At 45.0% G+C, this 26,576-nt stretch overlaps 1 protein-coding gene across 1 annotated transcript in view; it reads left to right on the forward strand.

Annotated features, from left to right (window-relative positions):
• The first annotated feature begins 12,260 nt into the window (after positions 1–12,260).
• The window catches only part of LOC307247304 (peroxisomal acyl-coenzyme A oxidase 3-like), a 60,505-nt gene continuing 46,189 nt past the window's right edge, over positions 12,261–26,576 (forward strand). The window contains exons 1-6 of the mRNA XM_080023438.1: positions 12,261–12,332; positions 14,818–15,015; positions 15,224–15,321; positions 15,462–15,597; positions 16,301–16,375; positions 16,858–16,947. Of these exons, the coding sequence (XP_079879564.1) occupies positions 14,848–15,015; positions 15,224–15,321; positions 15,462–15,597; positions 16,301–16,375; positions 16,858–16,947 (567 nt within the window). The 5' untranslated portion in view covers positions 12,261–12,332; positions 14,818–14,847. The remainder of the gene's footprint in view (positions 12,333–14,817; positions 15,016–15,223; positions 15,322–15,461; positions 15,598–16,300; positions 16,376–16,857; positions 16,948–26,576) is intronic.

Consider the following 26,576-nt stretch of genomic DNA (forward strand, 5'->3'; position numbering starts at 1 on the left):
ATCATAATAACTCATAATAAATTCTAATACAATAAACCTGATAATAAATCAATTAATAGCAAACCAATTCATGGCTCCTACACGCCAGCCCCTAATTATTAGGTTATTACATAATAATTACATCATAAGAGCACATGAAATAATGTAAAAAAGTTCCCCTTTTTTTTTTCCACATTAACATAAACATGCAAATCTTCTTTCTTGAGTCGCGAAAAAACCAGGTTTCGTAAAGAATGTTCATAACGAGTGTTCGTAATCCAGAGGTTCCCGCGCAGTCATTTGCAGAGTAAACGCTCTCGTCGCCAAGTCATGAAAAGTCAAAAAAAAAAAAAAAAAAAAAAAAGTCAAACGTCAAAAGTCAAACCCCAAGCAATTGTAATCCAAAGAATTGTAATTATAATCCATCTTCAGCCTGTATCCAACAAGCCGTGGCAATTGTCCAAACTTTAATCTTCTTCTGCCTCCTGGATCAAGCAGATCTTTGTTATTGGCCGATCCAGACAGCTGTTGTTCTTTGTTTTAATGCGCACTTGACGCACAAAGCCCTTCTTGTCCGGAAAGGTTTGTAGGACTCGTCCCATGATCCATGAGTTCCTAGGTGCTGTGTTGTCCACAATAAGCACTATATCTCCGGGGACAATGTTGCGTTTCACTCCTGACCATCTCTGGCGCTCCTGCAATTGAGGTAGGTACTCCTTAAGCCATCTCTTCCAGAACAAGTCTGACATATATTGGGTTTGTCTCCATCGCCTGCGAGAATAATTGTCTGTCTCTTGGAAGACTCCAGGTGGCAAAGATGGTAAGGTTTTTGACAGCAACAAGTGGTTTGGCGTCAGTGCCTCGAGATCATTAGGATCCGTGGATGCCTTTGTTATTGGGCGGCCATTGATGATTGCCTCCACTTCACAGAGCACAGTGTGAAGACCTTCTTCGTCCAGGTTTTGTACATTCAATGTGGAATTGAGGACTTTCCTTATTGATCTTATTAGCCTCTCCCAAGATCCTCCATGATGCGATCCACCTGGGGGGTTGAATTTCCACTTTATTCCCTTCTGAAGAAGAACATCGTTGATCTGTGACTGGTTCCATTGTTCAATGGCTGTTCTCAATTCCCGCTCTGCTCCCTTGAAATTTGTCCCATTATCAGAGCACAATTCCTGGACTTGACCCCGTCTTGCTATGAAGCGTCTGAGAGCATTTATGAAGGCATCAGTGTCTAGTGAAGCTGCCACTTCAATATGGATAGCTCGTATGGCCATGCAAGTAAAAATGACCCCATATCTCTTCACTACACTTCTTCTGCTCTTCACCTCGAAAGGGCCAAAGTAGTCTACTCCAACACGAGTAAACGGGGGTTTATCAGGAGTCACTCTTTCAGGGGGTAAGTCAGCCATCTGCTGAGATACTGGCTGAGCATTCAGCTTTCGACAGGTGACACACTTCGATAGTACTTTCCTTATGGCTGTACTGGCTCCAGTGATCCAATATCTCTCACGCAACTTAGACAACATGTGGTTTCGTCCACTATGTCCCACTTCATGATGAACGTGCCTCAGAAGCATGAAGGAGATGTGCATGTCCTTGGTCAGTATTACAGGATGCTTAGCTTCCGCCGGCATAGATGACTTACTGAGCCGACTCTCATGACACCATCTTCCATCAGTGGGTAAAGTGGGTAGATGTGACTTTGCTCCTTCACACTTTTGCCTTTGTGCAGCCTGGAGACTTCTTCTGGAAACCTCTTCAGTTGGCTGAACTTGATGATCTCCATTTCTGCCTTATCAAGCTCCTCCACTGACAGGCCTCTTGAAACAGTTTCCTTCTTAAAGGTTTCCATATTCTTTTCCATTGAATGTCTCTTTTGGTCCATGTTCATGTCAGACTGTTCAAGGTCCATTTTCAATTTTCTCTTCCTCTTACAAAGAGACAAGATCCAGGTCTTAAATCGCAAGATCCAAGCCACAGACTTTCTCAGACAGGTCCAAGAGTCAAAGTAGTAGATCATGCGAGTCACTGCATCAACCTCTTCTCCAGCCTGTACAGCATTGATGGAAATCCCATCCATTCGTGGGATGGTGACGACCTTTAATGGAGCTACCCGAGCTCTTCCCATGACAAAGGCACTGTGTACTTGAGAGAGTGCATTTTTAGAGACGAGGTAAGTCACTACTCCATAGCCTTCCTCACTTGCGTCACAGAAATGATGTAGCTGTGCTGTGACTACTTCTCCAAAATCCAAGGGTTTCAGACATCTTGTGATGTTACATTTCTCCAATTGGTGAAGTTCATCAAGCCAACTTGTCCACTTCTGGGCTACTGTCTCAGGGACCACATCATCCCATCCAAGTGCTCTTCTGCACAGATCCCTCATGATCTTCTTTGCAGACAGTACGACAGGACTTAAGATGCCCAGAGGATCGTAAACAGAATGGACTGTCGAGAGAACTCCTCTTCTGCTGAGTGGTCTGTCTTTCATCAGGATTTTGAACTTGAAAGTATCAGACTGAATACACCATTCCACACCAAGTACTCTCTCCACAGATAGTGAGTCTTGGTCCATGTCCAACCTCTTCATGTTCTTAGCTCTGTGGCTTTCAGGTATTGCAGCCATGACATTGTGCCGGTTGCTTATCCATTTCGTAAGCTTAAATCCACCCTTAGCACAGATGGCGATAAGTTCCTCCGTGCTGCATTCCGGGAAATCTATCTTAAACTGCTGCTGCCAAAGTTCATCCAGGTTCACGACAGACACCCTGTTCACACATACCTCTGCCTGCTGACAATCAATTGCATCATCACCCAGCATTGTCCTGATTGCATAAGGACCATTATTGACACTGCGAATCACTTGCAATGGCTCTAATGCTGCTGGAACGTTTGTGCCTATCAATAGCCCAATGTCAGCGTCAATCTCCGGCAGGTGAACATGTCTCAAGTGAGGCCATCTCTGAAGATCCTTCTGTCTCGGGATATTTCCCTTGTAAACAGGCATACACGCCTGTGTGTTAGCTTTGGGAAGTTCACAGAAGTGCTCCTCATTCAATCCGGCCACTTCCAGTCCTGGCACACTGTAGCTAGGAACAACTTTCTCTTGGCCCATTGTCCGCAGGAGAATATGTACCTTCCTTCCTGTAAGGTTAAGTTTGTGCATTAAAGCTTCGGTACAGAACACAGCGGAACTTCCTGGGTCCAAGAAAGCATATGTGGTGACAATTTTACTGCCCTTCTTGGATTTCACATGTACTGGTACAATAGGGAATTTACAATCGTCACCAGCCCCAGTAAGGCCACTTGATACTAGCGTACTGTCCACTGATATCCCTGGTTCTCTCACAGATTGGTCAGAGTCTTTGTCCTTCTCTCTCGGAGTGATGTGAAGTACGGTAGGATGTCTTAGACCACATGTTCCACAGGCAATGTCAGTTTACGGCAATGTTTGCTTAAATGACCAATACATAAACAGCCGAAACATACCCCCTTTTCTCTCAAGAAGCCAATCTTCTCTTTATGAGGTCTTTTACCCAACTGGGGGCACGAATCCAATACATGTCGTTCTCCACAGCAAAGACATTCTTTCCTTACTGAAACATGTTCCTTCTCTTTAGTTTCAAACTGAGTTGTGGACTTCACAGGGCTCACAGTAGTGACAAAGCTAGTTCCTTTCATTCCCGTTTGTGGTGGTGGTGTATATTTGCTCCCACTTTTAGTTATGATTGGTGGTGGAGCATCCTGTATGTTTCCAAAGATTGGGTCGGTCAAGATCTTCACTTGTTTCCCAATAAAACTTGTGATATCCATAAATGTAGCTCTGCACTTTTGTTTTTCCTGTAACTCGCATGCTGCGTTCCTCCACTTGTCGCCGTATTTGTATGGCAGTTTCCTTATGATGGTCAGCATGTTTTCAGCCATGTTCAGCTCATGCAAATACTCCACCTCTTCCATGGCGTTAGAGCAGCCCTTAAGGAAAAGGCTGTACTCTTGAAGAGCTTTCACATCTTCATTCTTAATAGGCGGCCATGACAGGGCCTTGTCCATGTATGCTGATGCAATTTTTTGCTCATTTCCAAATTGCTCTCTCACTAGAGCTTTTGCTTTTGCATACCCTCTTGCAGGGTCCAGTTGCTGGCAGCTCCTTACCAGTTCCATAGGAAGACCTTTTGTGTGCTGCTCCAGGTAATATAAACGATCACTGAAATTCTTGGTATTGTTTTCCACTCCGTTTTCGAAAGCCTTCATAAAAGCATGGTATTTTAATGGATCTCCATCAAAGATGGGTACCTCCCTTTTAGGCAATGATGACATGCATTGTTGCTGTATCAATAGGGTTGTGATTTCATTTTGTTGCCGCATAATGCCCAGCATGTCATTTTGGTAGTCATTTGCATATTCAGAATCAACATTTGCATGGTAAGTATTGGCAGTTGACACACATTGCATTGGTGCATATTCATGAGAGCTTTGCTGAAGTGCGCGTGACTTAGGATCCGAGCGCATAGCTGTCAGAGGCTGTGATTTTGAATGAATGAGCTGAGAGTCTTTAGGCTTTGTTCCTGTGTTTGCATGATTTTGTGACATTTTTGGTGTGAATGGATTTGCATTGGCACTGAGGGTTTGTGGTTTTCCTTGTGCCTTTTCCACATAAGAAGTCATTCCATCCCCATGATTTGCTTTAGAAGATTTTCCACTAATGACACTTTGCGTTTTCAACACATTTGATTTGGCCATTTGTACTGCAATCCCCTCATCCAGTTGCTGTTGCTCTTTCCTTTTTCGCAACATTTCCTCCTCGGCTTCCAGCGCATGTTTGTCCTTTAACAGTTTCTGTTTGATCTGTAATGCTGCCAAATCAGCTTGAGCCTTTAAACATGCAGATGAAACTTTTGAGACAGATGAAACTTTAGAGGCAGTAGATTTTCTCCCGACATTTGACACTGTCATTTGGGTGCACATCATCATCATGCATTATGATTACTGATGCCGCTGATGCGGGCCTGGCCTGTCCATTCACACTTTCAGGTTCCAACTGTGCACTCGTTTTTCCTTTCCAATTTAGGCTATTTGTGCCATTAAACAACACATCCACATTCCACAGTGAAAGGACACTTATTCAGAAATCATCATCATTTTCGGTATTCACACATCAGCGCAGCAGCGCAGTTAAAGAGACCAGCGGAGTTAAAGAGACCAGCGGAGTTAAAGAGACCAGCGGAGTTAAAGAGACCAGCGGAGATTCCTTTGTTATAGCTGCAGCAGAGTATCTTAGCCAACTTTAACTCTCTGAGCGTCAACTCAACCCTTGATCAGGTATTCACTTCGTCCCCAATGGACTATATATATGCAGTGTTCCTTCCATTAAACAGCTTACAATTGTACCTGACTTTCAAGGATGACTTTGACCGTGGGCTCAGGAAAGTTTGTTGTCAGCTGTTCCTCTGTCTGTATCGCCGCCCGGCTTTCGTTCATTCCTGTCCGCTTGATCCGTGTTTGATTTCTTCTGCTGATGTTGCCTTGATGCCGTCGATAATACCGTACATTTTCGTTGACAATTGTATGCGACTCCAAAACGAACTAAATAAGCCGCTGAGAGGCGATGATAAGGGGCCTATTGTCCGACGCGCTTCTAAACAAACAAATGTCGATGCGCTGAATCCAACGAATGCGTTTAAGGGTGTTTATTAAATCAACATAAGGAAACTTAAATAAACGGTGCCTTTAACTCGTAATACAGCGATCAAAACAAATAAACGAAATCAAACTAAAGCGGTCAAGGAAAGTGTGGGTTCCCCAAACACCCCCTCTCACTCTGATTCTCAGCAGGAGATCAGCTGGTGCCTTTTAAAGTGACGCCCATATGCCTGTCAATCATTCATCCCACACCCGTGATAGTAAACTCATTCATTGACCAAATACAACCCAAAACATAATCATAATAACTCATAATAAATTCATATACAATAAACCTGATAATAATAAATCAATTAATAGCAAACCAATTCATGGCTCCTACACATTCTCTTTTATTATGTTTCATTATGTTTTTATACAATATTTGTTATTTACAAATATATTTTTCTTATTTAAAAACACGGGGTTTGGGGCTGGAACGGATTAATGGACTTTCAATTAATTTCCATGGGGAAAATGGATTTGCTGTACGAGCAGATTGAATTACGAGCTCTGTCACGGAACGAATTCAACTCGTAAGTCAAGGTACCACCGTGTAGCTTTTCGCTGTCATACGTTTCACCGCCACAACAACCCCGTCGCGTAGTGAAGAGCGTGGGCCCGTGTTCTCCCCTTCGGCCCCGCTGGTGTCTTCGCAGAACACCAACGCGTTCCGGGGAGTGAGACGCCTGATCCCGGGTAGCTCGGCCGAGTTTGTCCCCGTCGGTGTCGCCGATCTCCAGCGAAACGTGAGTCGTATCCCGACGCACTTTGACCAATTCAGCCGCAGCGTCAGAAGAACCGGGCGGGAAGTATTGACACGTATCACGGAAGGTTTTAAATTATTTATCTATTTATTTATTTAGAGAGCTATTCTTAAAGATGTGCAAACACAGGTCATTCCAAAATGTCGTTGTTACTAAACAATTATATGAAAGAAAGTGATGAATCAATGTTTCGACACTATTCATACAAAAAAAAACCTTCAAGAACTATTGGAAAATTTGGATGGAATTGAATTTACAGGGTAAACATTTTGATGTGGACTTGTGCTATATGTGAAATGCAACACTTATAATGCAGCAATCATGCCTTTCTCCAGGATAAGTCCTCAATATGTGTTCTCCAGGTAAATGTACCTTTTGGGGTTATTTTATTAATATTTAAAAAAAATTGGTGTACATGTTTATTATTACATTTTCTGTCAGATATTTCACATCCATCTAGCTGTAATTAGGGTGAGGTTGGAATTTGGCCAAGATGAGAGGGAGTTTATTTGGTAAGTTATTACATTTCAAAAGAAAATGAAGGCCACTGGCGAAAACAAATTGTATTTATCTCCTTTGCGGTTTGCTCGGGCAAACAGGTTTTGTTTAAACAAAGAGCGAAATGCGTAAACAAAACCTGTTTGCCCGGTTTTGTTTACATGTTTCACTCTTAATAATTACCTCATTACCTCATTACAAAACATGTAAACAATACCGGGTAAAAAAAACGAGAGGCCTTTCTGCCGGAGAAGAAGTGTACTGGTATGCATCTTCAAGAATAAGGGAGATGTACAGAGCTGTAGTAACTACAGGGGAATAAAGTTGACCAGCCACAGCATGAAGCTATGGGAAAGGGTAGTGGAGGCTAGGTTAAGAGGAGAGGTGGGGATCAGCGAGCAGCAGTATGGTTTCATGCCAGGAAAGAGTACTACAGTTGCAATGTTTGCTATAAGAATACTGATGGAAAAATAGAGGGAAGGCCAGAGGGAGTTGCACTGCGTCTTTGTAGATTTATAGAACGCATATGATTGGGTGCTGAGAGAGGAAGTGTGGTATTGCATGAGGAAGTCAGGGTGGCAGAGAAGTACGTTAGAGTGGTACAGGATATGTATGAGGGCAGTCAGACAGTAGTAAGGTGCGCAGTAGGCGTGATGAAGGCATTCAAAGTGGAGGTGGGATTGCATCAAGGATCAGCTCTGAACCCTTTTCTGTTTGCAATGGTGATGGACAGGTTAACAGATGAAATCAGGCAGGAGTCTCTGTGGACTATGATGTTCGCGGATGACATTATGATCTGTAGTGAAAGTAGGGAGCAGGTTGAGGAGAGCTTGCAGAAGTGGAGGCATGCATTAGAGAGAAGAGGAATGAATGAGAGTACATGTAGGGTGGAGTGGGTGGAGAAGAGTGTCCAGAGTGATCTGTGACAGAAGGTTCCAGCAAGAGTGAAAGGGAAGGTCTAAATGACGGTAGTGAGACCAGCTATGTTGTACGGTTTAGAGGCGGTGGGACTGACAGTAAGACAGGTGGCTGGACTGGAGGTGGCAGACTTGAGGATGTTGAGATTTTCATTGGGAGTGACAAGGATGGACAGGATTAAGAATGAGTACATTAGAGGGACAGCACAGGTTGTACAGTTTGGTGGAAAAGTGAGAGAGGCCAGATTGAGATGGTTTGGACACATACAGTATGTAGGAGAGATGAGAGTTACATTGAGAGAAGGATGCTGAGGATGGAGCTGACAGGTAAGAGGAAAAGAGGAAGGGCAAAGAGAAGGTTTATGGATGTGGTGAGGAAGGACATGCAGGCGGTTGGTGTAAGGGAGGAAGATGCACAGAACAGAAGGTATTGGAGGCAGATGATCCGCTGTGGCGACCCCTAATGGGAGCAGCCGAAAGAGAAAGAAGATCCATGTATCATTCGACAATTTCATATCCGATTTAGAATCCAAAATCAGACGTTATTGATTTTTTTCCGCATGGAAGACCATGAAATGTTTGTGAGACGAGTGTAGAGATGCTCCGTGGAGAGCACAGTGGCGAACCTCCATGCTCCCCACCCGGCTCTGAGCCGCTCCCCACTGCTGAAGGACCAGTGCGCGCACCGGGTGGTGCACAGTTGCACATGCTGCCGGTGCTCCATGCTGGTTCTCCTGTAGTTTTGGGTCGTTAATGAACGATCTGTTTCTTTTGAACGGCTCAAAACACTTTTGTTTCAAGTTTTACAGTTTAATGTCACTGTTTGTTTCTACTGTGTTGTTCCCAATCACACTGGCATCATGACACGCCCCTTCAATAGCCCAATGTCAGCGTCAATCTCCGGCAGGTGAACATGTCTCAAGTGAGGCCATCTCTGAAGATCCTTCTGTCTCGGGATATTTCCATTGTAAACAGGCATACACGCCTGTGTGTAAGCCTTGGGAAGTTCACAGAAGTGCTCCTCATTCAATCCGGCCACTTCCAGTCCTGGCACACTGTAGCTAGGAACAACTTTCTCTTGGCCCATTGTCCGCAGGAGAATATGTACCTTCCTTCCTGTAAGGTTAAGTTTGTGCATTAAAGCTTCGGTACAGAACACAGCGGAACTTCCTGGGTCCAAGAAAGCATATGTGGTGACAATTTTACTGCCCTTCTTGGATTTCACATGTACTGGTACAATAGGGAATTTACAATCGTCACCAGCCCCAGTAAGGCCACTTGATACTAGCGTACTGTCCACTGATATCCCTGGTTCTCTCACAGATTGGTCAGAGTCTTTGTCCTTCTCTCTCGGAGTGATGTGAAGTACGGTAGGATGTCTTAGACCACATGTTCCACAGGCAATGTCAGTTTACGGCAATGTTTGCTTAAATGACCAATACATAAACAGCCGAAACATACCCCCTTTTCTCTCAAGAAGCCAATCTTCTCTTTATGAAGTCTTTTACCCAACTGGGGGCACGAATCCAATACATGTCGTTCTCCACAGCAAAGACATTCTTTCCTTACTGAAACATGTTCCTTCTCTTTAGTTTCAAACTGAGTTGTGGACTTCACAGGGCTCACAGTAGTGACAAAGCTAGTTCCTTTCATTCCCGTTTGTGGTGGTGGTGTATATTTGCTCCCACTTTTAGTTATGATTGGTGGTGGAGCATCCTGTATGTTTCCAAAGATTGGGTCGGTCAAGATCTTCACTTGTTTCCCAATAAAACTTGTGATATCCATAAATGTATCTCTGCACTTTTGTTTTTCCTGTAACTCGCATGCTGCGTTCCTCCACTTGTCGCCGTATTTGTATGGCAGTTTCCTTATGATGGTCAGCATGTTTTCAGCCATGTTCAGCTCATGCAAATACTCCACCTCTTCCATGGCGTTAGAGCAGCCCTTAAGGAAAAGGCTGTACTCTTGAAGAGCTTTCACATCTTCATTCTTAATAGGCGGCCATGACAGGGCCTTGTCCATGTATGCTGATGCAATTTTTTGCTCATTTCCAAATTGCTCTCTCACTAGAGCTTTTGCTTTTGCATACCCTCTTGCAGGGTCCAGTTGCTGGCAGCTCCTTACCAGTTCCATAGGAAGACCTTTTGTGTGCTGCTCCAGGTAATATAAACGATCACTGAAATTCTTGGTATTGTTTTCCACTCCGTTTTCGAAAGCCTTCATAAAAGCATGGTATTTTAATGGATCTCCATCAAAGATGGGTACCTCCCTTTTAGGCAATGATGACATGCATTGTTGCTGTATCAATAGGGTTGTGATTTCATTTTGTTGCCGCATAATGCCCAGCATGTCATTTTGGTAGTCATTTGCATATTCAGAATCAACATTTGCATGGTAAGTATTGGCAGTTGACACACATTGCATTGGTGCATATTCATGAGAGCTTTGCTGAAGTGCGCGTGACTTAGGATCCGAGCGCATAGCTGTCAGAGGCTGTGATTTTGAATGAATGAGCCGAGAGTCTTTAGGCTTTGTTCCTGTGTTTGCATGATTTTGTGACATTTTTGGTGTGAATGGATTTGCATTGGCACTGAGGGTTTGTGGTTTTCCTTGTGCCTTTTCCACATAAGAAGTCATTCCATCCCCATGATTTGCTTTAGAAGATTTTCCACTAATGACACTTTGCGTTTTCAACACATTTAATTTGGCCATTTGTACTGCAATCCCCTCATCCAGTTGCTGTTGCTCTTTCCTTTTTCGCAACATTTCCTCCTCGGCTTCCAGCGCATGTTTGTCCTTCAACAGTTTCTGTTTGATCTGTAATGCTGCCAAGTCAGCTTGAGCCTTTAAACATGCAGATGAAACTTTTGAGACAGATGAAACTTTAGAGGCAGTAGATTTTCTCCCGACATTTGACACTGTCATTTGGGTGCACATCATCATCATCATGCATTATGATTACTGATGCCGCTGATGCGGGCCTGGCCTGTTCATTCACACTTTCAGGTTCCAACTGTGCACTCGTTTTTCCTTTCCAATTTAGGCTATTTGTGCCATTAAACAACACATCCACATTCCACAGAGAAAGGACACTTATTCAGAAATCATCATCATTTTCGGTGTTCACACATCAGCGCAGCAGCGCAGTTAAAGAGACCAGCGGAGTTAAAGAGACCAGCGGAGTTAAAGAGACCAGCGGAGTTAAAGAGACCAGCGGAGATTCCTTTGTTATAGCTGCAGCAGAGTATCTTAGCCAACTTTAACTCTCTGAGCGTCAACTCAACCCTTGATCAGGTATTCACTTCGTCCCCAATGGACTATATATGCAGTGTTCCTTCCATTAAACAGCTTACAATTGTACCTGACTTTCAAGGATGACTTTGACCGTGGGCTCAGGAAAGTTTGTGGTCAGCTGTTCCTCTGTCTGTATCGCCGCCCGGCTTTCGTTCATTCCTGTCCGCTTGATCCGTGTTTGATTTCTTCTGCTGATGTTGCCTTGATGCCGTCGATAATACTGTACATTTTCGTTGACAATTGTATGCGACTCCAAAACGAACTGAATAAGCCGCTGAGAGGCGATGATAAGGGGCCTATTGTCCGACGCGCTTCTAAACAAACAAATGTCGATGCGCTGAATCCAACGAATGCGTTTAAGGGTGTTTATTAAATCAACATAAGGAAACTTAAATAAACGGTGCCTTTAACTCGTAATACAGCGATCAAAACAAATAAACGAAATCAAACTAAAGCGGTCAAGGAAAGTGTGGGTTCCCCAAACACCCCCTCTCACTCTGATTCTCAGCAGGAGATCAGCTGGTGCCTTTTAAAGTGACGCCCATATGCCTGTCAATCATTCATCCCACACCCGTGATAGTAAACTCATTCATTGACCAAATAAAACCCAAAACATAATCATAATAACTCATAATAAATTCATATACAATAAACCTGATAATAATAAATCAATTCATAGCAAACCAATTCATGGCTCCTACACATTCTCTTTTATTATGTTTCATTATGTTTTTATACAATATTTGTTATTTACAAATATATTTTTCTTATTTAAAAACACGGGGTTTGGGGCTGGAACGGATTAATGGACTTTCAATTAATTTCCATGGGGAAAATTGATTTGCTGTACGAGCAGATTGAATTACGAGCTCTGTCACGGAACGAATTCAACTCGTAAGTCAAGGTACCACCGTGTAGCTTTTTGCTGTCATACGTTTCACCGCCACAACAACCCCGTCGCGTAGTGAAGAGCGTGGGCCCGTGTTCTCCCCTTCGGCCCCGCTGGTGTCTTCGCAGAACACCAACGCGTTCCGGGGAGTGAGACGCCTGATCCCGGGTAGCTCGGCCGAGTTTGTCCCCGTCGGTGTCGCCGATCTCCAGCGAAACGTGAGTCGTATCCCGACGCACTTTGACCAATTCAGCCGCAGCGTCAGAAGAACCGGGCGGGAAGTATTGACACGTATCACGGAAGGTTTTAAATTATTTATCTATTTATTTATTTAGAGAGCTATTCTTAAAGATGTGCAAACACAGGTCATTCCAAAATGTCGTTGTTACTAAACAATTATATGAAAGAAAGTGATGAATCAATGTTTCGACACTATTCATACAAAAAAAAACCTTCAAGAACTATTGGAAAATTTGGATGGAATTGAATTTACAGGGTAAACATTTTGAAGTGGACTTGTGCTTTATGTGAAATGCAACACTTATAATGTAGCAATCACGCCTTTCTCCAGGATAAGTCCTCAATATGTGTTCTCCAGGTAAATGTACCTTTTGGGGTTATTTTATTAATATTTAAAAAAAATTGGTGTACATGTTTATTATTACATTTTCTGTCAGATATTTCACATCCATCTAGCTGTAATTAGGGTGAGGTTGGAATTTGGCCAAGATGAGAGGGAGTTTATTTGGTAAGTTATTACATTTCAAAAGAAAATGAAGGCCACTGGCGAAAACAAATTGTATTTATCTCCTTTGCGGTTTGCTCGGGCAAACAGGTTTTGTTTAAACAAAGAGCGAAATGCGTAAACAAAACCTGTTTGCCCGGTTTTGTTTACATGTTTCACTCTTAATAATTACCTCATTACCTCATTACAAAACATGTAAACAATACCGGGTAAACAAAACGAGAGGCCTTTCTGCCGGAGAAGAAGTGTACTGGTACCCATCTTCAAGAATAAGGGAGATGTACAGAGCTGTAGTAACTACAGGGGAATAAAGTTGACCAGCCACAGCATGAAGCTATGGGAAAGGGTAGTGGAGGCTAGGTTAAGAGGAGAGGTGGGGATCAGCGAGCAGCAGTATGGTTTCATGCCAGGAAAGAGTACTACGGATGCAATGTTTGCTTTAAGAATGCTGATGGAAAAGTACAGGGAAGGCCAGAGGGAGTTGCACTGCGTCTTTGTAGATTTATAGAACGCATATGATTGGGTGCTGAGAGAGGAAGTGTGGTATTGCATGAGGAAGTCGGGGTGGCAGAGAAGTACGTTAGAGTGGTACAGGATATGTATGAGGACAGACAGTAGTAAGGTGCGCAGTAGGCGTGATGAAGGCATTCAAAGTGGAGGTGGGATTGCATCAAGGATCAGCTCTGAACCCTTTTCTGTTTGCAATGGTGATGGACAGGTTAACAGATGAAATCAGGCAGGAGTCTCTGTGGACTATGATGTTCGCGGATGACATTATGATCTGTAGTGAAAGTAGGGAGCAGGTTGAGGAGAGCTTGCAGAAGTGGAGGCATGCATTAGAGAGAAGAGGAATGAATGAGAGTACATGTAGGGTGGAGTGGGTGGAGAAGAGTGTCCAGAGTGATCTGTGACAGAAGGTTCCAGCAAGAGTGAAAGGGAAGGTCTAAATGACGGTAGTGAGACCAGCTATGTTGTACGGTTTAGAGGCGGTGGGACTGACAGTAAGACAGGTGGCTGGAGACTTGAGGATGTTGAGATTTTCATTGGGAGTGACAAGGATGGACAGGATTAAGAATGAGTACATTAGAGGGACAGCACAGGTTGTACAGTTTGGTGGAAAAGTGAGAGAGGCCAGATTGAGATGGTTTGGACACATACAGTATGTAGGAGAGATGAGAGTTACATTGAGAGAAGGATGCTGAGGATGGAGCTGACAGGCAAGAGGAAAAGAGGAAGGGCGAAGAGAAGGTTTATGGATGTGGTGAGGAAGGACATGCAGGCGGTTGGTATAAGGGAGGAAGATGCACAGAACAGAAGGTATTGGAGGCAGATGATCCGCTGTGGCGTCCCCTAATGGGAGCAGCCGAAAGAGAAAGAAGATCCATGTATCATTCGACAATTTCATATCCGATTTAGAATCCAAAATCAGACGTTATTGATTTTTTTCCGCATGGAAGACCATGAAATGTTTGTGAGACGAGTGTAGAGATGCTCCGTGGAAAGCACAGTGGCGAACCTCCATGCTCCCCACCCGGCTCTGAGCCGCTCCCCACTGCTGAAGGACCAGTGCGCGCACCGGGTGGTGCACAGTTGCACATGCTGCCGGTGCTCCATGCTGGTTCTCCTGTAGTTTTGGGTCGTTAATGAACGATCTGTTTCTTTTGAACGGCTCAAAACACTTTTGTTTCAAGTTTTACAGTTTAATGTCACTGTTTGTTTCTACTGTGTTGTTCCCAATCACACTGGCATCATGACACGCCCCTTTTCCAACGGTTAGGTATGTCTCTCAAAACTGTGTGTAATATATTAATCCACATATGCCAGTTCGTTCACAACTTCAAATTGGATTCTTAAATACCAATTTGAAAGCTGTATGTTTTTCACTTATTTATAAATTAATTGAATGTGTTCATGGACCTTTTATAGTATAATGTGAGTTTTTTTTTGTGTAATGTGTGGTGGTCTACCATATGGCAAGAATGCTGGTTTATTAATTGTGCTTTAATTAAGATGATACAAAGAGCGTTTTTTTTTGTCTTGCAGAATAAGTGCCTTGGAATCCAATAAGCCATCATGAGCATTCCTAGCCACACCCCAGTGAACCCAGATGAAACTAAAAAGAAGGACGACCTTGTGCCTGACCTTCCCAGCGGGCCCCTCGACACATACAGACAAAAAGCATCTTTTAATTGGAAGGATATGGTCTTATTCCTCGAGGGAGAGGACCAGCTGCTGTTCAAGGTAGCCATAATACTAACTTTCAAATAACCTGTTTACCCGCGCTTATTTTAGTGTGTGTGTGTGTGTGTGTGTGTGTGTGTGTGTGTGTTCTAATAATAGAATACAGAATACAAATAATTAATAATAAAAGAATGGCGTTAAGCGTAGTGAAGATGGTACGGTAGTGGAAAAACTTTGTGCGTGTATTTGTGTTCCCACATGGCTGCAGCAACGTGTATTCACAGCCCTGGAGAATGATCCACTTTTTGCCCGTCAACCTGGAGAAGACCTACTCCTGGAGCAAACCAGAGAACTCACTTTCCTGAGGTAACTGCAGAAGCAAACAGCCCTCAAGTGTTTATATTTCACAAATCTTATTCACAAATATAATTTCAACAACTTGTGATCTTTTCATTTGCATAAAATATTTTTTTAGAATTTTAAACTTTTATATGAATTATTCACAGGGTCAAACAGCTATTCCGTTACAACTTTGTAAGTCGCGATGAAGCCATGATGAACCCGTGGAAGACTGTTGTCCTCATGAATTGTCTGGGAATGTATGACTGGTCTTTGACCAACAAGTCCTTCCTCAACCTTGGGGTAAGAGTTTCTGGAACAGGATGCCCAGGATGTGTCTGTGTCTTGGTTTGAGAATCACTCAGAGGAACAGCGCTGAAAGTTTGACTAGGACTTAAAATATTCCTACCTCAGCAGAGGAATATTCACAGGTCTGAGCTGCAAAATTGAAATATTGATGGCATCTTGTATTTTTTATTTGTTTATTTTGCTTTTATTTTTTTAGAACATATGCATGCTGCGCCGATGGGGCAGTGATCTTAAAAACGTGACACCTACAGTTCAACGCAGCAATGCAAAAATATGTGTTATGTAATAATATGCTTGTTGTAATGGGCATGAACCATCACTGACGCAAAATTACATCTTCCATGTCTACCCCAAAATGTAAAGTTACAAGAACTTTTGTTTCTGCAGAATTGGAACTTGATCTTGGTAGGTGGGGTAATCACTTCCCATGCAAGATGGTCACAAAAATCATTCCATCGCTATTCTAATGTGACTTTTAATAAGTTGATAATTGTCAAGCTTTCCCAACACATCTCTGCTGACTCGGAATGTATGTGCTCGTCTGTGACCTAACGCCATCTGTGGGAAACTTCTCACCGCTGAGGAGAATTCTGTGCTTTTTTTTTGTCACATGCCAATTTTGATCAAAATATATTTTCCAAGTCACTTCCTAGTCTGTGAACAAGTTTGCATTTCATGCCTTTTGTTTTTTGTTTAGATGTTTAGTCAAATGGTCGCCGTGTCAGGGTCAGAGAGACAGAGCAAGTTGTTGCAGGACGTTGAGGATATGAAGGTAAGTCTTCATCACAACATCCCACTGCTACCTGGTGTGTCTGGCTAATCCCTCAGTGTGAGGTAGAGTGGGACTCATTTATTTTTACTTTGCTTGCTTAATTACATTACATTTAGCAGACGCTTTTATCCAAAGCGACTCACAATTATTCAAACACCGACAGACGCAGCCATCAGGAGCTAAGTGTCTTGCTCAAGGACACTACAGCATGCTAGCAGGAGGAGCCTGGGATCGAACCAGCAACCTTTAGATTACTAGACAACCAGCTCTCCCTTCCTTAATGTATTAATATTTTGATTTTATTGGATACTCTGTTTTTTTTTTCGTAGACAGCACGTCCATCATTGTACTTGAAACCTCGAGCACAGTTACCATGACAACCTATGTCCTATTTCGACATTACTCCTCACATTTTGCCAAAATCAACCAAGTAAACAAACTTCCCTTACAATTGCCCCACAAGTTTTTGTTTTTTTCTTAAGATATTCGGAAGCTTTGCATTGACGGAGCTGAGCCATGGCAGCAACACCAGGGCCATGAGGACAACTGCCACCTATGACCCCAGCACCCAGGTGAGTTGAACGAATAGGACCCACATGGGGGCTGGTGCGCACTGTCCCATACAAGTAAAAACACAATTCCTAGCATGTGTGTGAAAATGTTCTGCCTTTGCGTGCAGAAAAGGTAGTTATGAAAAGCCTGTGCTGAAGTAAAGACGCGTGTGTACCAGCCAGATTTGTTCTTTCCCATGTGTGTAAGTTGATAAATCCCAATAAATCTAAATGTGACAGCCGTGTGTCTTCAGTTAATTACTATCAAAGTAAGAACAAATTCAAATGACAATATGTAGATGAATCCTGATTTTCTTTTCTCAAACGTGCGTGACACTGGGGCACTTGTTCTTGAATGAGGCCCATTCTAATTGCATCTTTGAGCTCAAATGTTTCATTGTCAGTATAACATACCTGAGCCCTGGAGAATAAGCCTGAAAATGTTGGTTCCCATCATTTATAACTATTGTTCTTAAAGCCGCAGTGTTAGGAATTTAGAGGCATCTAGCCGTGAGGTTGCAAATCTCAACCAACTGAATACCCCTCCCCATGGAGGTGCAACAGAGATCGTGGCTGAAAAAATTCTCGAAAAACGCGACAGGCCCTCTCTAGAGCCAGTGTTTGGTTTGTCCGTTTTGGGTTACCGTAGAAGAAACATGACGGCCTCCATGAAGCTTACTTACGCCCTGTGCAGTCATTCTAAGGTCAGGTAGTAGAGGGGGCCGTGTAGTAATCGGAAGATTGACGGTTGGATCCCCGGCTCCTGATGTGTCCTTGAGCCAAACACTTAACCCCTTAACTGCTCTCCGGGCGCCATATTCAATTCGTTGAATCGAATCTAATTATACACTAATTAAAACATTGTTATGAATATAATATTATTTTCTGCCAATTCTGTTCTGTAAATTCTGCAGACTGCACTTTTTTTTTTTCTCGGTAGTAGAAGAAGGATCTTTATTCGTCATATGACACACCGCACATATAACACATGATAACACATGCATATACACACACTTTTTTTTTGGGTGGTGGCCAGTGAAATGTGGCCTGTGCATTTCTCCCATCCTGGCTTGTCCTTCCTCCGGGGGGGTTCCTTCAGTTCACAGTTGAAAGCATGAAACAAATGCAACATTTTGTTCAATAAAAAAACCCTAAGCGTTAAAAACAGACTGGGAATACAAGTTGTCTTCCATCAGCGAGCAGATGATGTCATTGAAACACCACAGTTTGATAAAAACATCTGGACTCTTCATCAGTTTGTGAAAAGTTAAATCAATTGAGACTGTCGCTCTGACTAATGCAACAAACACTTTTTTAAAAATACCTTATTTTCCTCTCAGTTTGTTTCTTCTTGTGATGTAAATTGCCTTTGCTTCTCTTAGTAAAAAGTTTAACAGTGGCCATTTCTCTGCGTTGGTTTTGTAATATTTTACCCCAAGAATAAAAGCATTTTTTGACCACTCGTCTTTAAAGAGATTAGAAGTGAGATTAACAGTGAAAAATTGACTCTGGCAGCTTACAAAAGGGACATTCATTTTTGACCATGTGATTAAAAACAGAAACAAAACTATTTACTGCTATTCACTGCGACAAACGCTCACATACGCCGCTCGCTCACGCCACGCGAGAGAGCGAGAGAGCGAGAGAGAGAGAGAGAGAGAGCGAAGGAGAGAGAGAGAGAGAGAGAGAGAGGGGGAGAGAGAGAGAGAGAGAGAGAGAGATTTTTAAAGCATCTTTATTTTAACATTTTCTCTAGTTCACAGTTACAGACAATACAACAAACACACTTGGTTCACTAACAGAGCCCTACACGTTAAAAACAGACTGGAAGCACAGGTCGTCCTCCACCAGGGAACAGATGGCGTCATTAAAACACCACAGCTTGATGAAGACGTCCAGACTCTTCATCAGTCTGTGAAAGTTAAAATCAATCAAGACTCTTGCCCTGACCAACGCTACAAACACTCTTCCTAAACCACTTTCCTTTCCCCTCAGTTTGTTCCTCCTCGTGAGGTAGATGGCCATCTTCGCTTCCCCTACTAGAAAATGAAGCAGTCGCCATTTCTCTGCGTTGGCCCTGTAGTATCTCACCCCAAAAATAAAAACATTTCTGGACCACTCCTCCTTAAAGAGCTTAAAACTTTCCTTTAAAAGACTAAAAAGCTCTAAAAGTCTGTCGCACTCTGCAAAACAGTGAAACACGGACTCTGGCAGTTTGCAGAATGGACATTCATTTGCGACCGTGAGATTAAAAACAGAAACAAAGCTATTGACCGCTATGGCTCCATGTAGGACTCTCCATTGGAGGTCCCCCGTCCTTTTCTTGGAGGGAGCTTTGTAAAAACTCCTCCAACACGGCTCCTCCTGTCCCCCCATCTGGAGCTGTCCTCTCCAGACAGTGTCCTGCCGCCCCTCCAGTCCCTTCCTATTTAAAACAACCACACACTCTTTGTAAAAAGCCTTCCCGCTGGCTGCGTGCAGGTCCAGTCCTGTACAAAGTGCCTTGTGCAGCGGCTTCCTCCGGGTTCGGCTCCTCCGCGCCTTCGCCGTGCTCCTTCAGCAGGGCCAGCTCCTCCTCCGTGAGCCTCTCCCTCCACCTCTTGAGCACCAGGTGTACGATCCTGGTGGACCTCACCCCCAGCCGCTCCGCCATGGCCTCGCCGTCCTGCAGGTCGCTCCCCGCCGCCGCCACCACCTGCCTCAGGGTCAGGACCCCCGCCTCCCTCAGGATACTCCTCAGTCCTGGAGTGGCCCCGTCCTGCACATCCAGCCTGGCTCCTCTGATCACCGGCTCCTCCAGGAGCCAGTGGAGGGAATCTGCGGCCTCCCTTTTCCTGTTCTTAAAAAACCCCCATGCTTTAAAAAGCTCCTGATAAAACCGGGGTAAGCTCGACGTGTTTAGAAGACTCGTGTCCATTAAAAACAACGAGCGGTCAAGTCCCATCCTCCCAGTCCTCTTTAAGACCAAGCCCGCCACGTCCTTCCAAACGTTAAAGTACCCCGTTAAAAACTTCTGCACAAACTGTAACCTAAAAGTTGCCACTCTGCTTTTGATGTCCACCACACTGTGCCCCCCTTTCTCTTTAGGCAGAAAGACCTTTTCCTTCCTGACCCAGTGGAAATTCCGCCCCCAAAAGAAATCCATCAGCTCGGCCTGTATCTTCCTTAATAGCAGGTCTGGTGGTTGGACGCAGGCCACTCTGTGCCACAGCTGTGAGGCCACCAGGTTGTAAATGATGAGCGCCCTGCCCCTGTAGGACAGCTGTGGCAGTGCCCACCTCCATTTTCTTAGCTTGCCCTGTATCTTTCCTAAAAGTCCTTCCCAATTCTTCCCCACCATACTTTCACTCCCTAAAAACACTCCCAAATACTTAAAACCATCCCTTCGCCACCGTAAGCCTCCTGGCAGTTTTAAAAGTCCCCCCCTCCATCCGCCCACAGCCAGCGCTTCGCTTTTCCCCCAGTTGACTTTCGCTGCTGATAGCAGCCCAAAGTCCCTGACGATCCCCTCCAGTTTGCTGATTTCATCCTGTTTCTTTATTAAAACAATGACGTCGTCCGCGTAGGCTGATAAAATGTGGCTTCTCTCAAGACCGTTTAAAAACACACCCTCGATGTTCGTCCTTAATTGACACAGCAATGGTTCTATGGCCAGAGAGCACAACATCCCTGAGCGGGAGCAGCCCTGTCTCACCCCTCTACGCACTTTAAAAGGGCCGCTCAGCCCTCCATTAATCTTCAGTACACTCTCGATGTCCTGGTACAAAACCTGGATCATGGCTATCAGACCAGGGCTGAGGCCGAAATCCTCCAGAGTTTTCCAGAGGTAAGGGTGCTCAACCCGGTCAAACGCCTTTTCCTGGTCTAGCGAAATGAGTCCAGTTTCAATGCCCAAAGAACTAGAGACGTCCAAAATATCCCGAATTAAGGACACATTGTCCAGAATAGACCTACCAGGCACACAGTACGTTTGGTCCTGATGGACTACCAGGTCCATCACCTCCCTCAGCCTGTTGGCCAGCGCCCTCGACAGGATTTTGTAGTCCGTGCACAGAAGGGACACAGGACGCCAGTTCTTTATCTCCTGCAGGTCTCCTTTCTTGGGTAGGAGAGTGATGAATGCCCTCCTGCAGCTGACTGGCAATAACTTATTTTTAAAAACTTAATTAAAAACCATTAAAAGGTCCTCCCGCAACTCCTCCCAGAACTCCTTGTAAAACTCTGCAGGAATCCCGTCGATGCCGGGGGCCTTACCCCCCTTCATGCTCTGCAGGGCCGTGGAAAGATCCTGCAGGGTCAGAGGTTCCCCCAGCACCGCACTGACGTCTTCTGGGACCCTGGGCAGATTCCCACAAAAGGAGTAAAACAGTTCTTTTTGCTCCTCGTACTCACTTCTGTACAGCTCTGTGTAAAAGTCCACGGCTCTCGTCCGGATCTCCTCCGGCCTCCTGAGCTCCTGTCCTGTGTCTGATCTCAGGGCGTGGATAAACCTGCTCTGCCCGTTCCTCTTCTCCAGGCTAAAAAAGAAGCTAGATGGTGCGCCCATCAGTGCTGCGCTCTGGAAGCGAGAGCGGACCAGCGCCCCCTGCGCCTTGGTGCCTAGTAGGTCTGCGAGAGCAGCTCTTTTAGACTTGAGATCCTTAATATGATCTCGATTTCCAGTGGGTTCCACTACACCCTGTAACTCCACAATGTCAGTCTCCAGATCCCTCATAGATCTGGTGATGTCCCGTGTGACATTGAGAGTGTACTGTCGACAGAGCTGCTCTATCTCCCTCTTCCCATAGTCCCACCACAGTCTTAAGGAAATAGAATCCTGCTTTCTGTTTCTAAAACCTTCCCAAAAAAACCTAAAAGCATCCTTAAAGTTGGAGTCACATAGTAGGGTGGTGTTAAAATGCCAATATGCGCTTTTGGGCTTTACATTGGCGATAAAAACACGGCAAACAACCAGGGAGTGATCGGTAAAACCAACAGGCACCATTCTACATTCCTTAAAAATGTTAAAATGGTGCTTAAAACAGTAAAACCTGTCTAGTCTGGCCAACGATAAAAAGGTGCCTCTGCAGTGCACCCAGGTGTACTGCCTTCCATCCCCGTTGGTTCTCCTCCACACGTCCGTTAGCTCGTTCTCGCTTGAGAGCAGCCTCATCGCGTTCTGCGATGCTCTGTGAGGCTCACAGTGGTTCCTGTCTAAAAGGTCGTTCTCGGTGCAGTTAAAGTCTCCTCCTAAAAACAAAAACTCCCCTGAACGAACTTTGCCTAAAACCCCATTTAAAACTTGCAAAAAAGTGACTCTGTGTGGTCCTGTGGTGGGAGCGTACACATTTATTAAGACAAACTTATAATGCTCAACTGCTGCCCTCACCACCATCAGTCTGCCCTCCACCACCTCCTCCACCTCAATGGATGCTGGGGCAAAGCTCTTAGAAAAGAGAAGAGCCACCCCCCCGCTGGTGGTGCTCTTGTGGCTTAGCACCACCAACCCCCCCCACTCCCTCTTCCAGTCAGCCTCATTGCCAGAGTCACTGTGGGTCTCCTGCACCAACAGCACATTCAGCCTCTTCTGCTCCATCAGCTCATACAGCAGAGACCTCTTAGCTGCGTCTCTAGCCCCGTTCGCGTTCAGCGTGCTGATGTTAAAATCACTCATTGTAACGGAAAAGGGAATCAGCCCGAACAGCAGCACCCACCTCCACCTCCTCTCCATCCTCTCTGTTGTTCAGCTCCTTCCTGATCTTTTGCACTATTTTCTTGAGCCTGTACACCTCCTGGTCCGTGAACCCTCCTCTCCCCTTACCCCTCATCTGTTGCTGGGCTGCGTTTGCCAGCAACTCGTTATCTGAGAAGAAGTCCTCCACTTTTATCCCTTTCACGTTCTTCGTTCTGTGCAAAAACCCTTTTATTTTGCCCACACTGTAGCTTTTTTTTGCCCTTTTTCTTCTTGACGCCTAGAAAAACTTGCCCCTCACTGTCTGCAGCAGAGTCCTCCTCCATCCAGGACTCTGATTCCGAGCCTCCCTGCTCCACCTCCTGACTTGCCTTCCCCTGGCTTGCTGTCCCTCTTTTCGCCTGAGAGTCTCCCCCCATTTTGTGTGACTTTCTTTTGAAACGAGGGACTCTCAACCGATCGTCCTCATCCCCCATCTCAAAGTCACTTCCTTCCAGTGCCTCCTCCTCCCTAGCTACGTCACCTGCACTCCTCTGACTTTGTTCTGTAGCTTCCTTTCCTTCACCAGTCCTCCACCCACCTGCCTGTCTTCGGGACCCTCCTCCTTCCCCTCCTGTCCTCCCACCCTTACCTGCCTGCTTTCCAGACCCTCGCCTGCCTCCCCTGGTGTTTCCACGCTCACCTGGCTGCACTGTCTACCTCCACCCATTCCCTCCTGCGGCTCCACATTCCCTTGTCCCCCCCCCCCCCCCCCTTTTTTCCCCTGCCCCTCACCTGCCCCCTCCTGTGCCCCCACCTCCACCTGTCTTTCCCCTGCCTCCTTCTGGCCCTCACCTGCCTCTCCCTGTGCCCCCACCTTCACCTGCTTTTCCCCTCTTTCCTTCTGGCCCTCCCCCGCCTCCTCCTGTGCCCCCTTCTTTGCCTGTTTTCCCCCCTCTTGACCCCCCCCTGCCCCCTCCTGTGCCCCCACCTTCGCCTGCTTTTCCCCTTCCTGACCCTCACCTGCCCCCTCCTGTGCTCCCTCCTTGTCCTGTCCACCCTTCTGCCCCTCACTTGTCTCGCCGTCTGCCTTCTTCCCTGGACATGCCCTGACCTGGTGTCCCTCCCCACTGCACCCAAAGCACTTGTTGGTGTCAGTATTGACAAACACCACGTAGTCAAACTCGTCTGCCCTGATTTTAAAAGCTACGTTCAGCTCCGCAGCCCTGTTGTTTAACACCATCAGGACGTGCCTCCTGTGCGACACCACATGCTTAAGCAGCGGCGACTTGCACCCCGACGGGACTTTTTTAACTGGCAACGCCACCTTCCCGTGCCTCGCCAGTTCCCTAGTGAGGGTCTCGTTCTTAATAAACGGCGGAACATTCGCCAGGTCACCCTCCTCGCCGGTGTGGAGAGAGGCAGGACGGGAACAAACATTTGGTTCACCGTGACGCCGCTCGCCACCACCGCGTTCACCTTGTCCACACTATCCAGGAAGATGACCACCGCACTGTTCATCTGCGCTGCGGACACAACGCTGCTGTAGCCGACAGCCTTCCCCATTGCCAGGCTGCAGTCCTCCACCGAGACCGAGGAAGACACGGGCAACTTAATGCCGTGCTTCCTCGTTAGCTTGGTGAGGTCCGACATGGTTGCGGACCTGCACCACCACCACCACCACTCCCCACCCGCTGTGCGCACACCCTACAACCAATAGAAAACAAAAAACTAACACCGTCACCAACAAATAATTATAAACATACAATTGATAGAAAAGTTAGAGAGAAATCACTCTCTACCAAACGCTCGCACGCTCCGCTCGCTCACGCCTCCAATCACTCAGAGAGAGAGAGAGAGAGAGAGAGAGAGAGAGAATTGGGGGGTCTGACCCTGCTAATGAAGACTTGGAAGAGGTAAAGATTGGGAGGTTGAAAATATTTATCCTGTCATTACATGTAATCGTAAATATTACAATATATTTACATATTTATGCCTGAAAGAATCTTGTAGTACGATTTCAGACACCCATATAGTGTACCATACCATTACGCTGAGCATGCGTATTGACTGAATGATTGCACAGGTGAGATGGAGAAAGGACGCAGCGCGCACGCCGCAGTATTGTACACAGTGTACAATACCGACTGGTCAGAGAGCTGGTCGTAAGTCCGAACAGTCGTTAAACAGGTAGGTCGTTAAGTGAAGAGTACCTGTACTCACTTAAAAATGCGCAAGAATACATAAGTAACACCATAGTTTTGTGATAGAACTTTCACCTCAGTGATTTTGTTTCGCCAATAGTCCTTAATTTGAAAGATTGGATCCGGCACCTCAGCACAAGCCGCAAGCTCCGCCCTGCCCGGCCTTAAATGCACCCCCCCCCACCATGTGAATTATGGGAATACCTGTTTCTCCAAACAAAACAAATAGTGTGTTTTTATTTGAAATTATTATTTTTTATTTCCTAATTGAAAGAAACAAAAAAAAAGCTGTGTGTCCCCTGCCATCTTCTAATTACCTTACTCCTCACCTGCAGATGGTACCAGAACCACACCCACTACCATTAACTGCCTTTAGGGAAGTTCCATTACTCATTTTTAATTCAAATTGCATAAGTGAACTCATTTGGTTGTGAGAGCCACCGTTTAACACACAAGAAGAAGAAGAGAACTCTGAATATGGTTTCTCCCAAGAATCCTTAAAGGCAGGTTCTTCAAGAACCCTCAGTGGCTATTCTTCCGAGAACCCTTAAAGGCAGGTTCTTCAAGAACCCTCAAAAGGGATTTCCTCAAGAACCCTTAAAGACAGGATCTTTGTAGAGCTGGTAAAGGAACTTGACCTGGAAACTGTTTCCTCTAGCGCCCTTGATGCAGTTTTCTTCCATGACCTCCAGTGTATGAGGGTTTCCCCCTTGAACCTGCTTTGGTTTAAGGGATAAAGCTTTTTTCAGAGCCCTAGAGCCAGGGGTTTTCTTGGAAGCCTTTTGGTTTTTCAAAGGTTGCTCCAACAACATTTATGAACTCTTCTGTGGTTGAACAATTCTTCCGCAAGCCCTCAGAAGGGTTCCATCTGGAAATATTCCACATTAAAGGGATTTGTCCTCAAAGCCACAATAAGGGTCACTTGTGAAGATGCACGATGAGATTCTTGCCGCTGCGACGCCGCGCACCCAGCGCGCACGCCGCATTATTGTACGCAGCGCACAATACAGACTGGTCGGAGAGCTGGTCGTAAGTCGGTTTAACGGTTGTTAAACAGGTAGGTCAGTACAGGGTACAAGGTACAGGATTACCTGTAATATAATAGGCAGATTAAAGATTCATCTAGTTGTGGTTTTCTTTCAAGCCACTGGCACACCACATTGCATATCCACATTTTGTAACCCAACCCTCTCTCTATAAGGGTCAAGACAAGACAGGAACAGGAACTCTTTTTCAAAAACACAGAAATTAATGAAGGTTACTGGTCAAAAATCCCCCCATTTATCAATGAAATTGATAAAGACCTCTTAGTGCAAGTTACGCTAAGTGTTTTCAGTTGTTTGTAAGATCCATGGTTGAAGGCAGCAACTATGCTCAATTGGCTTCCAAAAAATAACAAAAGAACCTTATATCTTATATTATCTCATATCCCAAAAACAGTTTGTGGGTGCAAAGGGTTCTAGATGAAACCTTTTTCCTTTTTATGTAAAACAACTCTTGAAGGATTTTTTTCGTGGGGGGGGGGCACAGTTCAGGCAACGGACGCCAGCAAACACCAAAGAGAACAAATAGATTCAGTGTTTTGCAGTCTTGGACCAAATATCAAATGGTTGTTGGCATGGTGTAAAATCACATTTTGTATAAGTTTGTATTGAATATAGTGACAATGGTGTCTGCGGACACATTGCAGTATTTCTGGCCTAGAATTATCAGGTCATACATAACGTACTTTGGTGCATACCAGATACCCTACATGTAAGAGTGTCTCTGCATAAAAAGTTAGGATCCACCGCAAG

This window comes from Zeus faber (genome assembly GCF_960531495.2).
Source record: "Zeus faber genome assembly, chromosome: 22".
In the NCBI taxonomy this organism is placed as follows: domain Eukaryota; kingdom Metazoa; phylum Chordata; class Actinopteri; order Zeiformes; family Zeidae; genus Zeus; species Zeus faber.